The sequence below is a fragment of the Macaca thibetana genome, chromosome 17, assembly GCF_024542745.1.
Source record: "Macaca thibetana thibetana isolate TM-01 chromosome 17, ASM2454274v1, whole genome shotgun sequence".
NCBI lineage: Eukaryota > Metazoa > Chordata > Mammalia > Primates > Cercopithecidae > Macaca > Macaca thibetana.
In genome coordinates this window covers 28,535,227-28,547,137 of record NC_065594.1, presented here as the reverse complement: position 1 = coordinate 28,547,137, position 11,911 = coordinate 28,535,227, and the positions used below count along the sequence as shown (strand labels likewise).

The 11,911-nt window shown below is 40.2% G+C and overlaps 3 protein-coding genes across 8 annotated transcripts in view; 2 read left to right on the top strand and 1 right to left on the bottom strand.

Annotated features, from left to right (window-relative positions):
- KPNA3 (karyopherin subunit alpha 3) overlaps positions 1–11,911 on the top strand; it is a 1,032,760-nt gene that overhangs the window by 722,032 nt on the left and 298,817 nt on the right. The window lies entirely within an intron of this gene.
- SPRYD7 (SPRY domain containing 7) overlaps positions 1–11,911 on the top strand; it is a 496,951-nt gene that overhangs the window by 398,586 nt on the left and 86,454 nt on the right. The window lies entirely within an intron of this gene.
- Positions 401–11,911, bottom strand: part of TRIM13 (tripartite motif containing 13) — a 75,425-nt gene continuing 63,914 nt past the window's right edge. For all 6 annotated transcript variants that reach the window (XM_050766334.1, XM_050766331.1, XM_050766329.1 and 3 more), the window contains one exon: positions 401–1,633. In XM_050766334.1, coding sequence (XP_050622291.1) covers positions 407–1,627 — 1,221 coding nt within the window. In that variant the 5' untranslated portion in view covers positions 1,628–1,633 and the 3' untranslated portion in view covers positions 401–406. The remainder of the gene's footprint in view (positions 1,634–11,911) is intronic.

The following is an 11,911-nucleotide window of genomic DNA, read 5'->3' as shown; positions in this document are numbered from 1 at the left end:
CGCACCACTGCACTCCAACCTGGGCAACAGAGCAAGACTCCATCTCAAAAAAAAAAAAAGTGGTCTTCACTGCATGCTTGATGAACAGTCACTATTATACTACCTATACCTCCATTAATACAATATTAGATCATATGATCTCTCACCTATTTTTATCACAGCATAAATACAACCAATATTTGGGGTGGATGCTTATTTCAAAAGCACTCTTTAAACAAAAAAGGGTTCAGGCCTATACTAAATTTCACTTTTATCTTTATGCTACCTAACATGTATAGGAGATTATTTTTGGAAGGAATACTTTTGGAGGAAAATATGTGACTAGAATCGTTGACCAAATCTGAATGACCACTCTCTATTCTCTAACAATTTCTAACAAAAGAGAACTGCATACTTGAAACAGATTTTATAATAGTTTATATTTGCACACAAATTCTGCCGCATTGTTCAGTACCACCAACGTAAAATTCTTGAATCTTTCATTGAAAATGAAAAACCCATCTGTCACCTGTTCCCAGTAAAAAACTGATTGTTCTATAAAATCGACTGATTTAGTCAGATAGGAACTAAAGTTTGAAAGACAGTCTTTCCAAGTTGCCAGGTCATCAAATAATGACCATTCTAGGAACATGGTAGGACCAAAGAGAACGACAAGGCCAAGCAGGACTAGCAAAAATAACTTATAAAAGCTCCAGGGAATCTTGTTAATGAATGTGCCAGTGTCTTGAGGCAAAGAAAGTTTATCCACATCAACTAGTTTTATGTCTTCCCATTGACTGGTATCAAAGTTCTTCATTAAGGGGCTTGCAGGCAAATTAGAGGGAGGTAAAGGAGTTTCCTTGATTACTTTGATTTTCTCCCTGAACTCCTGCATCTGTTGCAGAAATACAATGGGTTCTGACACATCTTTGAAAGCCTCAGCAATGTTAAAGGCCATCCGTTGCTCCTGCAAGATGGTGTTGAGTTTGTTGATCTCTGGGTCATATGCTTGCATAACAGCAAGTTTCATGGTCTCAAAGTCAGACAGAATTTCATTCTTCTTTTGATCCAATGTGTGTTGTAACTTCTCAAAAAATTCCTTCACTTTATCTGAATCTTTAGTCAGTAACTGTAGGGATTTCCTCTTACTAGTTTCCAAGGTATCCAAGCGAGAAAGAGCATCTCCCCGACGCCAGGTCTCAAAGCTCTGGAAGAGGGACTCAAAAGCATCCCTTTCCTGAGCATAGGCATCTTCAATAGAACAGAAGACATGCTTGGTGTGGTCCCCACGAGTAGCACAGATCCCACAAATCAACTGCATATCAGTCAGGCAGAAAATGTTGAGAGGCTGCCCCAAGTGTCCTTTGCATACTGGCATTTTGGGAGAGATCTTGATCTTGTTATACTTTTCCACAATACCCTTCAGGGAGTAATTAACCTGCAGGCTATTAATTCCAGTAGCTGAAGTTTCCTTACGGCACGTAGGACACTTGAAAGGAGCTGGTCTCCACAAGGAATTCCGCACACTCCCCTCTAAGATCCCTTCTAAGCATTTTTTGCAGAAGTTGTGGGAGCAAGGCAAAACCCGTGGATCATCAAACAGACTACAACAAATAGGGCACGTGAGATCTTCTTCAAGCAGCTCCATCACATCCTACCAGAAAAAAAAAAAATTTATTTTACTCCAATAATCTCACCACTAGGACTATGTAATAATTAGAGGAAACTGTCTTCACATTAAAATGATCATTCACTGAAATAACCAGCCAAACAAAGGAAGTGAGAATTGGTAAGGGAATGCACACCAAAGCAAATTTAATCCGCTGACACTAGAACATGCTCCTTTAATAGTAAGGCATCCTATACACAGGCCTTTGTGTGGGCTTTCCAACAACAGTCTTTGGATAAGACAGACTCAGGACTAGGACAACTGCAAGTTGAGCCAGCAGGACCCAAACAATTGTTTTAAAACAGAGCTGACTACTGACAAAAACAAGGCTATTCAGTGTCTAACAGAATGAGCTCTTTACTCTGGGCCCACAAATATAAAATGGTATGTTATATAAAAGAAAGAAGCACAGAAATATAAATCCAAACATGGACTCTCATGCAGACTTTATTATGAATTGGCATATTTTTCTATTTCAAAGGCAAGATTACAATTTTTAAAATCACAGGTAAAAGCACAAGATAAGAGTTGCAATTCACTCTTCTAGGTAGGAGAACTAAATGAGGTTTTTTGTTGTTTTTAAACCACCAGAACAGTAATCGAAGCCATTTTGTATTATCTAGAATCATCAATTTTCACAATGTGGTGGGCAAAAACCTGGATGTCCCTCTTTCGGGGCATCTGTGAGATCAAAACTGTTTTCATAATAACACTAAGATGTTACTTGCTTTTTGCACTGTCAACATTTGTACCAATGGTGTAAAAGCAATGGTGTGTAGACACTGCTGAAGCCTTAGGGATCGAGCAAAGCTGTAAGAAGCACTGAATTGTATTCATCATCACCACCCAAATTAGGGTTGGAGTACCGGTTTCATTTAAGAATGTTCTTGATGCAGCAGTAAAAATTACTCATTTTACTAAGTCTTGAGCCTGTGTACAGTTTTTTAATATATTGCGTGACAAAATAGGCAGTACACATAAAGCACTTCTGCATACCAGCAGATGTTGTCTGGAGAAAAAGCACTTAAGTGATGAGCTGCAAGCTAAACCAGCTGCTTTTTTTCATGGAACACCATTTTTACTTTCTGAAAGAACAAATGATAAACTCTGGCTATTCAGACTTAGCTACCTGACATCTTCTTGGAAAAAAAAATGAGCTTGTTACTTCAAAGAAAACAATTGACAGTATCTCTTGCTAACGAAAAGGCTGGGTTTTATGTAAAAACTGGAATTCTGGAAAACATTTTATATTTATGAGCCTGACAGCTTTCCATTAATTAAAGACTTTTATGATGAGATGGGTAGTGATATTAATGAATGTGAGGATTTTTTGAGGGGAAAGGAGTACTGTATAATGAAATCTGTCAATATTTGGAGATCTGCAAAACACAGTGAATATTATTTCAAGTCACTAATGCATGTTATAAATCAGGCATGGGTAAAAGATCCATTTGAGGTTCACGAAAGACCAACAGGTTCATAAATACAATTTCAGATTCCATACTCCAACAAAGAAACTAGCACTTGCTGAGTTTTTGTAGAGTATCAAAGATGATTCAGGCTGGGAGCAGTGGCTCACGCCTGTAATCTAACACTTTGGGAGGCTGCAGAGTGGATCGCTTGACCTCAGGAGTTCACGACCAGTCTGGGAAACATGGCAAAACCCCACCTCTAAAAAAAAAAAAACAAAGAAAATTAGCCAGCTGTGGTGGCATGTGCCTGTAGTCCCAGCTATTCAGGAGGCTGAGGTACGAGAATCCCTTGAGCCCAGGAGGCAGAAGCTGCAGTGAGCCGAGATGGTACCACTGCATTCCAGCCTGGGCAACAGAGTGAGACCTTGCCTCAAAAAAAAAAAGAAAAAAAAAAGATTAACTTACCTGAAAAGGCTAAACAGTATTCCTTCCTTTACCAACTCTGTATTTGTGTAAGCCTAGATTTTTGTGTACTTCCTTTTTTTAAGAGATGGGGTGTCTCGCTCTGTCACTCAAGCTGGAGTGCACTGGCACGATCATAGCTCACTGCAGCCTTGAATTACTGGGCTCAAGTGGGATCCGCCCAAGTAACTCAGACTTCAGGTGTGCACCACCATGTCTAGCTAATTTTTAGTTTCAGTGGGTTTTTTTGAGTTTTGTTTTTTGTTTTGAGATGGAGTCTGACTATCACCCAGACTGGAGTGCAGTGGCGCTATCTCGGCTCACTGCAACCTCTGACTCCCGGATTCAAGCAATTCTCCTGCCTCAGCCTCGCAATAGCTGGGCCTATAGGCGCATACCACCACGCCCGGCTAATTTTTGTATTTTTAGTAGAGACGGGGTTTCACCATGTTGGCCAGGCTGGTCTTGAACTCCTAACCTCAGGTGATGCATCCGCCTCGGCCTCCCAAAGTGCTGGGATTACAGGTGAGAACTACCATGCCCAGCCATAGATTTTTTTTTATAAACTATGTTGCCCAGGCAGGTCTAGAAATCCGGCCCTCAGGCAATCCTCCCACCTCCACCTCCCAAAGTGCTGGGATTACAAGCATGTGCCACCACACCCAGCCTTCTTTGTATATTTCAACCAAAATAATTTATTGCAACAGGTTAAATACAGAAGCAAACAAAAGACTCCAGCTGTCTTCTATTAAATAGCCATTCATTACAGGCCTATATTGCAATGCCATGCTACTCTGTATTTTGTTTTGGAAAATTGTTATTTTCCTAAATTATCTGTTAACTTGTAATGGGCTTATCATTGTTATTTTAAATGAGTATTTTTTAAAAATAGTTTTAATTTATAATAAAGTAAATATCGACAGTATAAAACATAAAAAATTTCTTGACATTCTCAATTTTTTTTTTTTTTTTTTTTTTTTTTGAGACAGCTCTTTTACCCAGGCTGGAGTGCAGTGGTGCAATCTCAGTCCCCTGCAACTTCTGCCTCTTGGACTCAAGCCATCCTCCTGCCTCAACCTCCGAGTAGCTGGGACTACAAGCATGCACCATCACACCCAGCTAATTTTTTTTCTTTGTAGTTTTTTTTGTAGACACGAGGTCTCACCATATTGCTTAGGCTAGTCTCAAATTGCTGGGCTCAAGTGATCCTTCCTCCTCAGCCTGCCAAAACACTGAAATTACAGGCCAAGATTCTCAATTTTTAAGAGTGTAAAAGTGTCCTATGACCAAAATATTTGAGATCCCTGATGTAGGCAATGCCATTTCTCAATGCAGGTTTATTATTTTTCATTTTTAATTTGAGAGACAGGGTCTTGCTCTGTTGTCCAGGCTGGAGTACTGTGGCCTAATTATAGCTTACTACAGCCTCAAACTTCCGGGTTCAAGCAGTCCTCCTGCTTCAGCTTCCTAAGTAGCTAAGACTACAGGCATGCACCACCACACCTCGCTACTTTTTTTTGTAGAGACCAGGTCTCACTAGCTGGCCTCAAGCAATCCTCCTGCCTCGGCCTCGCAAACCACTGAGATCACAGGTGTGAGTCACTGCACTAGGCCACAAATTTATTTTAAACATACATTTATCTCTATAGTTAAAACACCAAGAGTACTATATATTTCTACATTGTTTACTCAGGGATATATACACATATCATATTATCACCAAAATAATAGGACTTAGTAGGCCATCTGTAATAAAAAGTGAAATTTTTTAACAGTAACTTCAACAGCCATACATGACTGGACTATATCTAGAAGGTAAACAGTATTTAAAAGACAAGCTGAACTTGCAGGGTTAATATTTATTGCTTTTTTTTTTTGAGACTAAGTCTCGCTCTTGTAACCCAGGCTGGAGTGCAATGGTGTGATCTCTGCTCACTGCAACCTCCACCTCCTGGGTTCAAGCAATTCTCCTGCCTCAGCCTCCAGAGTAGCTGGGATTACAGGCACCTGCCACCACGCCCAGCTAATTTTTGTATTTTTAGTAGGGACGGGGTTCCACCATGTTGGCCAGGCTGGTCTCAAACTCCTGACCTCAGGTGATCCACCTGCCTCCCAAAGTGCTGGGATTACAGGGGTGAGCCACTGCGCCTGGCCTTTTTTTTTTTTTTTTGAGACAGAGTCTCACTCTGTCTCCCAGGCTGGGGTACGATGGCGCAATCTCGGCTCACCGCAACATCTGCCACCCAGGTTCAAGCGATTCTCCCGCCTCAGCCTCCCCAGTAGCTGGGATTATAGGCACCTGCCACCGCACCTGGCTAATTTTGTAGTATTTTTAGTAGACACGGGGTTTCACCATCTTGGACAGGCTGGTCTTCAACTCCTGACCTCATGATCCACCTGCCTCAGCCTCCCAAAGTGCTGGGATTACAGGCATGAGCCACCGCGCTGGGCCCTAAGTTTTTATTTATTTATTTATTTTGAGACAGTCTCCCTCTGTCACCCAGACTGGAGTGCAGTGGCACAATCTCGGCTCACTGCAACCTCTTGCCTCCTGGGTTCAAGCGATTCCCCTGCCTCAACCTCCTGTGTAGCTGGGAATTACAGGCGCCCACCACCACACCTTGCTAATTTTTATTTTTTTACTGGAGGCAGGGTTTCACCATGTTGCCCAGACTGGTCTCAAACTCCTGACCTCGAGTGATCCGCCCACCTCAGCCTCCCACAGTGCTGGGATTACAGGTGTGAACCACCACGCCCAGCCAGTTTATGGCTTTATATTAGATTGTAAGATACATGTATTTATAATATATAACATAGGGAGAACTAAAGCAAAGATTATTCTGTCTCAAATTTAGTGTCATATTGCAAAAAAAAGTGTAACAGCTGATTTTTCTGAAAAATCCTTTGTGATATGACAAATCATATAACCTTTGAAAAGCATTGGGAAGAGAATGGCTATAGAGACTAAACTTTGTCTTCTGAAAGAGGTTACCACGCGGTTGTAAGACACACAAACTTTCAGAACAGTGAAGTCAAACTTTTGATGATCTGCCAACCCCAGTCCCGCTCCACACTTTTCACTTCCATTACTGTCATCTTTTGCCTAAGAATTCTACACAAAGGCCAGATTTTTGAGAAGGCAATAGAAACAGGAAAGTGGTAAGGGCAACACTCAATAAAATAAACCTAATTTACTCATCTTTGCAATGTTAATACCTGCAATGTTAATACCAGAGAATCCTATCCAAGCATATTAAATAAGAAGAAAACAAAGAATATACCAAGTGATTGGGTGGGATGAGGAGGAGAAAAAGGACACTGAAGGCAAAGAGGAACTATGAAGAAAATTGAGGATACAAAACAGGGGCCAAGAAGAATTTTCAGGCAAACAAATGTGACCAAAAGTGAAAAGGAAAATGTCACACACAGGAAAACTTAAAATAATAAACAGTCATCCCAAGGTCATGATCAACTTACAGCTCTTAAAATGAACCAGAGGGAAAAAAAATACCTATTTGGAAAGTCTCTTTTTTAAAAAAATTGCATCAAAATTACAATAGATCCTCTTGTTTCCTTTTTAGTGATTTAACTTACAAATTTTGGTTTATAATTTAAAGATTCTTATTTTCATTCACTTTAAAATCTAAATATTTCTGGCCGGGCTCTGTGGCTTACACCTGTAATCCCAGCACTTTGGGAGGCCAAGCTGGGCAGATCACCTGAGGTCAGGAGTTCGAAATCAGCCTGGCCCACATCGAGAAACCCCGTCTCTACTAAAAATACAAAATTACAGGCGTGGTGGCGCATGCCTGCAATCCCAGCTACTCAGGAGGCAGAGGCAGGAAAATCGCTTGAACCCGTGAGGTGGAGGTTGCCGTGAGCCGCAATCGCACAACAGTGAAACTCTGTCACAAAAAAAATAAAATTAAAATTAAAAATCTAAATATTTCCTTTTCTCTTCTTCCTTTAGTTTTATGCCTTCTCTTTTTTTTTTTTTTTTTTTTTTTGGAGATAGAGTCTTGCACTGTTGCCCATGCTGGAGTGCAGTGGCGTGATCACAACTCACTGCAACCTCTGCCTCCCAAGTTCAAGTGATTCTCCGGCCTTAGACTCCACAAGTAGCTAGGATTACAGGCACCTACAGTCATGCCAAGCTAATTGTTGTATTTTTAGTAGAGACGGGGTTTCGCCATGTTGGCCAGGCTGGTCTCGAACACCTGATCTCAGGTGATCCACCAGCCTCGGCCTCCCAAAGTGCTGGGATTACAGGTGTGAGCCAACACGCCCTGCCTATGCCTTCTCTTTATACTCAAAACTTTCTCTAAGACAAAACTATGTGACCACTTCCACAAGTGACGAATACCTGATCCAAGAAACCTTGGTAGACATCTTTGTTGCCTTCAAAGTTTTAAAGGATAATATAGGTTAAAGCTTTTAATCTCATAAATAAAAGGTACTCTTCACAGCAAATTAACTTACAGAATGTTAAAGTATGGCTAACACAAAATCTGAATAATCCACCAAGCTTACTCCTTTGACATGAACTAAAAAAGCATACATCCCCTCCACCTCTTTTTTGGGGTTTCTTTTTTTTTCTTTTCTTTTGAGAGGGAGTCTCACTCGTCGACCAGGCTGGAGTGCAATAGCGCCATCTCAGCTCACTGCAACGTCTGCCTCCTGGGTTCAAGCGATTCTCCTGCCTCAGCCTCCTGAGTAGCTGGGATTACAGGTGCCTGCTACCACACCTGGCTAATTTTTGTATTTTTAGTAGAGACAGGGTTTCACCACGTCGGTCAGCCTGGTCTCGAACTCCTGACCTCAGGTGATCCGCCCTCCTAGGCCTCCCAAAGTGCTGGGATTACATGCATAAGCCACCGCACCTGGCCTTTTTTTTTTTTTTTTTTTTTTTTTTTTTTTCAAGACGGGGTCTCTGTCGCCCAGACTGGAGTGCAGTGGCACCATCTTGGCTCACTGGCAACCTCCCCACCAGCAACCTCCGCCTCCTAGGCTCAAGCAATTCTCTTGCCTCAGCCTCCCGTGTAGCTCAGATTACAGGCATGTGCCACTACCACCTGGCTAATTTTTGTGTTTTTAGTAGAGACGGGGTTTCGTTATGTTGGCCAGGCCAGTCTTGAACTCCTGACCTCAAATAATCCTCCCACCTCAGCTTCCTAAAGTGCTGTTATTACAGGCATGAGCCAACGCGCCCTGTCTGTTTTGTTGTTTTGAGAGAGTATCACTCTGTTGCCCAGGCTGGAATGCAGTGGCCCTAACACAGCTCACTGTAGCTTTGACCTCCCCAGGCTCAGGTGAGCCTCCCACCTCAGAATCACGAGTAGCTGGTACTACAGGCACATGCTACCATTCCCAGTTAATTTTTGTACTTTTTTTTTTTTGTATAGATGATGTTTTGGCATGTTGCCCACTCCTGAGCTCAAGCGATCTGGACTCAGCCTCCCAAAGTGCTAATTATACAGGCATAAGCCACTGCACCTGGCCTCAAGCTAGTTTTTTCCCCAATATAGAAGTCAAAAAACTTTATGTAAACAAAATTAATATTCACTGTTCAAATTTCAACTTTAAGTCAGATTAAGCACATAAAGGCAAACAAGTTTTCCAAAATTCATTTCTTCCTTTGAATGTTTCTGAATACTTAGAAAATTCTCAAATTTTGAAGCACAAATACCTTTTTCCCACTAATTAAAAACTTCCCAAATGTTTTACACCAACAGTTTTAAAAGCTGACAACTTTTTAAAGTTTCCAGAGAGGTGGTAGTAGACACTAGTTGCGGGAAAAAAACCTTGTTCTCCTGCCATATTGATATTTTCTAATATACTTTTAAATTTACATACAGTGAAATTCACTTTTTGATTTACAGTTTTATTTTTAACAAAGTTGCATACCACCACTACAGATTTATTTTTTTTGAACAAATTGTCAAGCTATCCACAAACAAGGATTACAAAAAGCACTTTATCAATCCTACCTCAATTAGTATTTGGCAACAACAGCTTCTATAAATGAAAACCATAACACAATCACTAAAATAATAAAAATGGAAAAGCCAATACTTACAAAGTTAAGGTATCATAATACAGTAGAGTTAATATATATGTATTGGACTTCTTCCTTCTAGAAATTCTTCCAAGAGATCAACCTAAAATGATTATACTGCAAAAGGTACTCATTCATTCACTCTGAAACAAAAGTTAATTTTCTCCTTATAAAATCTATTAGTAAAAGAAACTTTCCTATTGAGGTCTTTAAATTCCACTGGCTGTTAGCAATATAATAAAGTTGTTCAAAATATTACCCTTTTTTTTTTTCATATCCCATTAGGGAACAAAAAGAAAAGCCAATAAATATATCATGCTTTTATCTTAAGGATTTAACCCAAATTTCCATCCTGCTTTGAGGCATCTTTGAATGCAAGAATTTCAAAAAGTACCTAAGTATCTATCAGGTGGCTAGACAGCAAACATTGAAACTCACTTCATAGACATTAAATTATGCTAAGCTTTACTGAACTGAGAGTCACAAATGTTACTTCGAAATAATTCCTATAATAAAATGGCTCATTAAAAAAAAATCATTTCCTCTGAGCACACTAATTTTATTTTCAAATAGTGTACTATATTCTCCCATCTCAGCCTCCAGAGTAGCTGGGACTACAGTCATGAGCCACTGTACCTAACTCTGTTTCAGTATGAGATCCATTAGGCCAGGTGCATTGGCTCATGCATGTAATCCCAGCACTTTGGAAGGCTGAGCCGGTGGATCATGAGGTCAGGAGTTCAAGACCAGCCTGGCCAAGATGGTGAAACCCTGTCTCTACTAAAAATACAAAAATTAGCCGGGCAAGGTGGCAGGCGCCTGTAATCCCAGCTACTCGGGAGGCTGAGGCAGGAGAACCACTTGAACCCAGGTGGCAGAGGTTGCAATGAGCAAAGATCGCACCACTATATTCCAGCCTGGATGACAGAGTGAGACTCCATCTCAAAAAAAAAAACAAAGGAGAGACAGAGATCCATTAATAAATGTTTTCTTGAAACTAAGTAAGGGTCTTATTAACAACTATTAAAATCTAGGTAGAGGATGTAAGAATACTTACTGTAATATTCTCCTGAGTCTTCTCTGTTTGAACATTTTCACAATAAAATGGATGGAAAAACTAAACAGCCAATTATAAGAAAACCATATTGAGTTTAAAAAGTAAAACTTTGAAAAGAGCTAAATATAAGCCTCATAAGAAGTTTAATCTGCTGTAGTATGGTTTTTGTTTTTGTTTTTAGACAGAGTCTTGCTCTGTCGCCCAGGCTGGAGTGCAGTGGTGCGATCTCATCTCACTGCAGCCTCCACTTCCTGCGTTCAAGCGATTCTCCTGCCTCATCCTCCCGAGCAGTAGCTGAGATTACAGGTGCCTGCCACCACATCAGGCTCATTTTTATGTTTTTAGTAGAGACGGGGTTTCACCATGTTGGCCAGGCTGGCCTCAAACTCCTGGCCTCAAGTATCTTCCTGCCTTGGCCTCCCAAAAGTGCTGGGATTACAGGCATGAGTCATCATGACCAGCCTATGGTTTCATCTTTCATAAAATTTTTTTTTAAATGTATTACGGGAAGTCTCTGAATCCAGACCTGTGAGGAGACTGACATACTTCTCTGGCTCTCAGTCTGTAACCTCTGACAAATGACTTATACATACTAGTTTCTCTCATTTGTACAGCTATTTTAAAAGGTATATGAAAATTATTTATAAAGTTTTTATTTTAAATACTCTCTATCAATGTGTCATTACTCTTCATTCTTTTAGAGACTGTCCCGGTGACTTATATGATCAAAACAGGACAAAGTAAGACGCAGAGATCAGGTTTCAGATATAATCTCTAAAAATGAAAATTAATATATTACATATAGCACCTCTGTGATGTATATGATCAACACAGGACAAAGTAAGAAACATCAGGTTTCAGATACCTCTAAATATGAAAATTAATATATTACACATAGTATCTAAAATAATTATGTGGCTTTTGCAAACAATATAAAAGTTACCTATGTGTCCATATAAGACAGGAAGTAACCAACCTTTTCTGGCATTATCCTAGAATGAACAGTAGTTAAAATTTCCAAGATATTTCTAGCAGGGACCCTGACAAGGCAAAACAGAGCTAGTACAGAAGGTTCACTAGGCTTGGAAAGTTCACCTACTCAGAAAGTTCACAAATGGTTGTCAGACTAAGATGAAATTCTCAAAATATAAACCAGGCCATTCATTACCTCGCTAGTTCAGAGCACTAAGAAAAACTTTTTCCTTTTCCTTCATTCTCTTCTCTGTACCACAGTTTAGCCTTGACTCTTTCCTGCTTGCTTTTTTTTTTTTGAGACA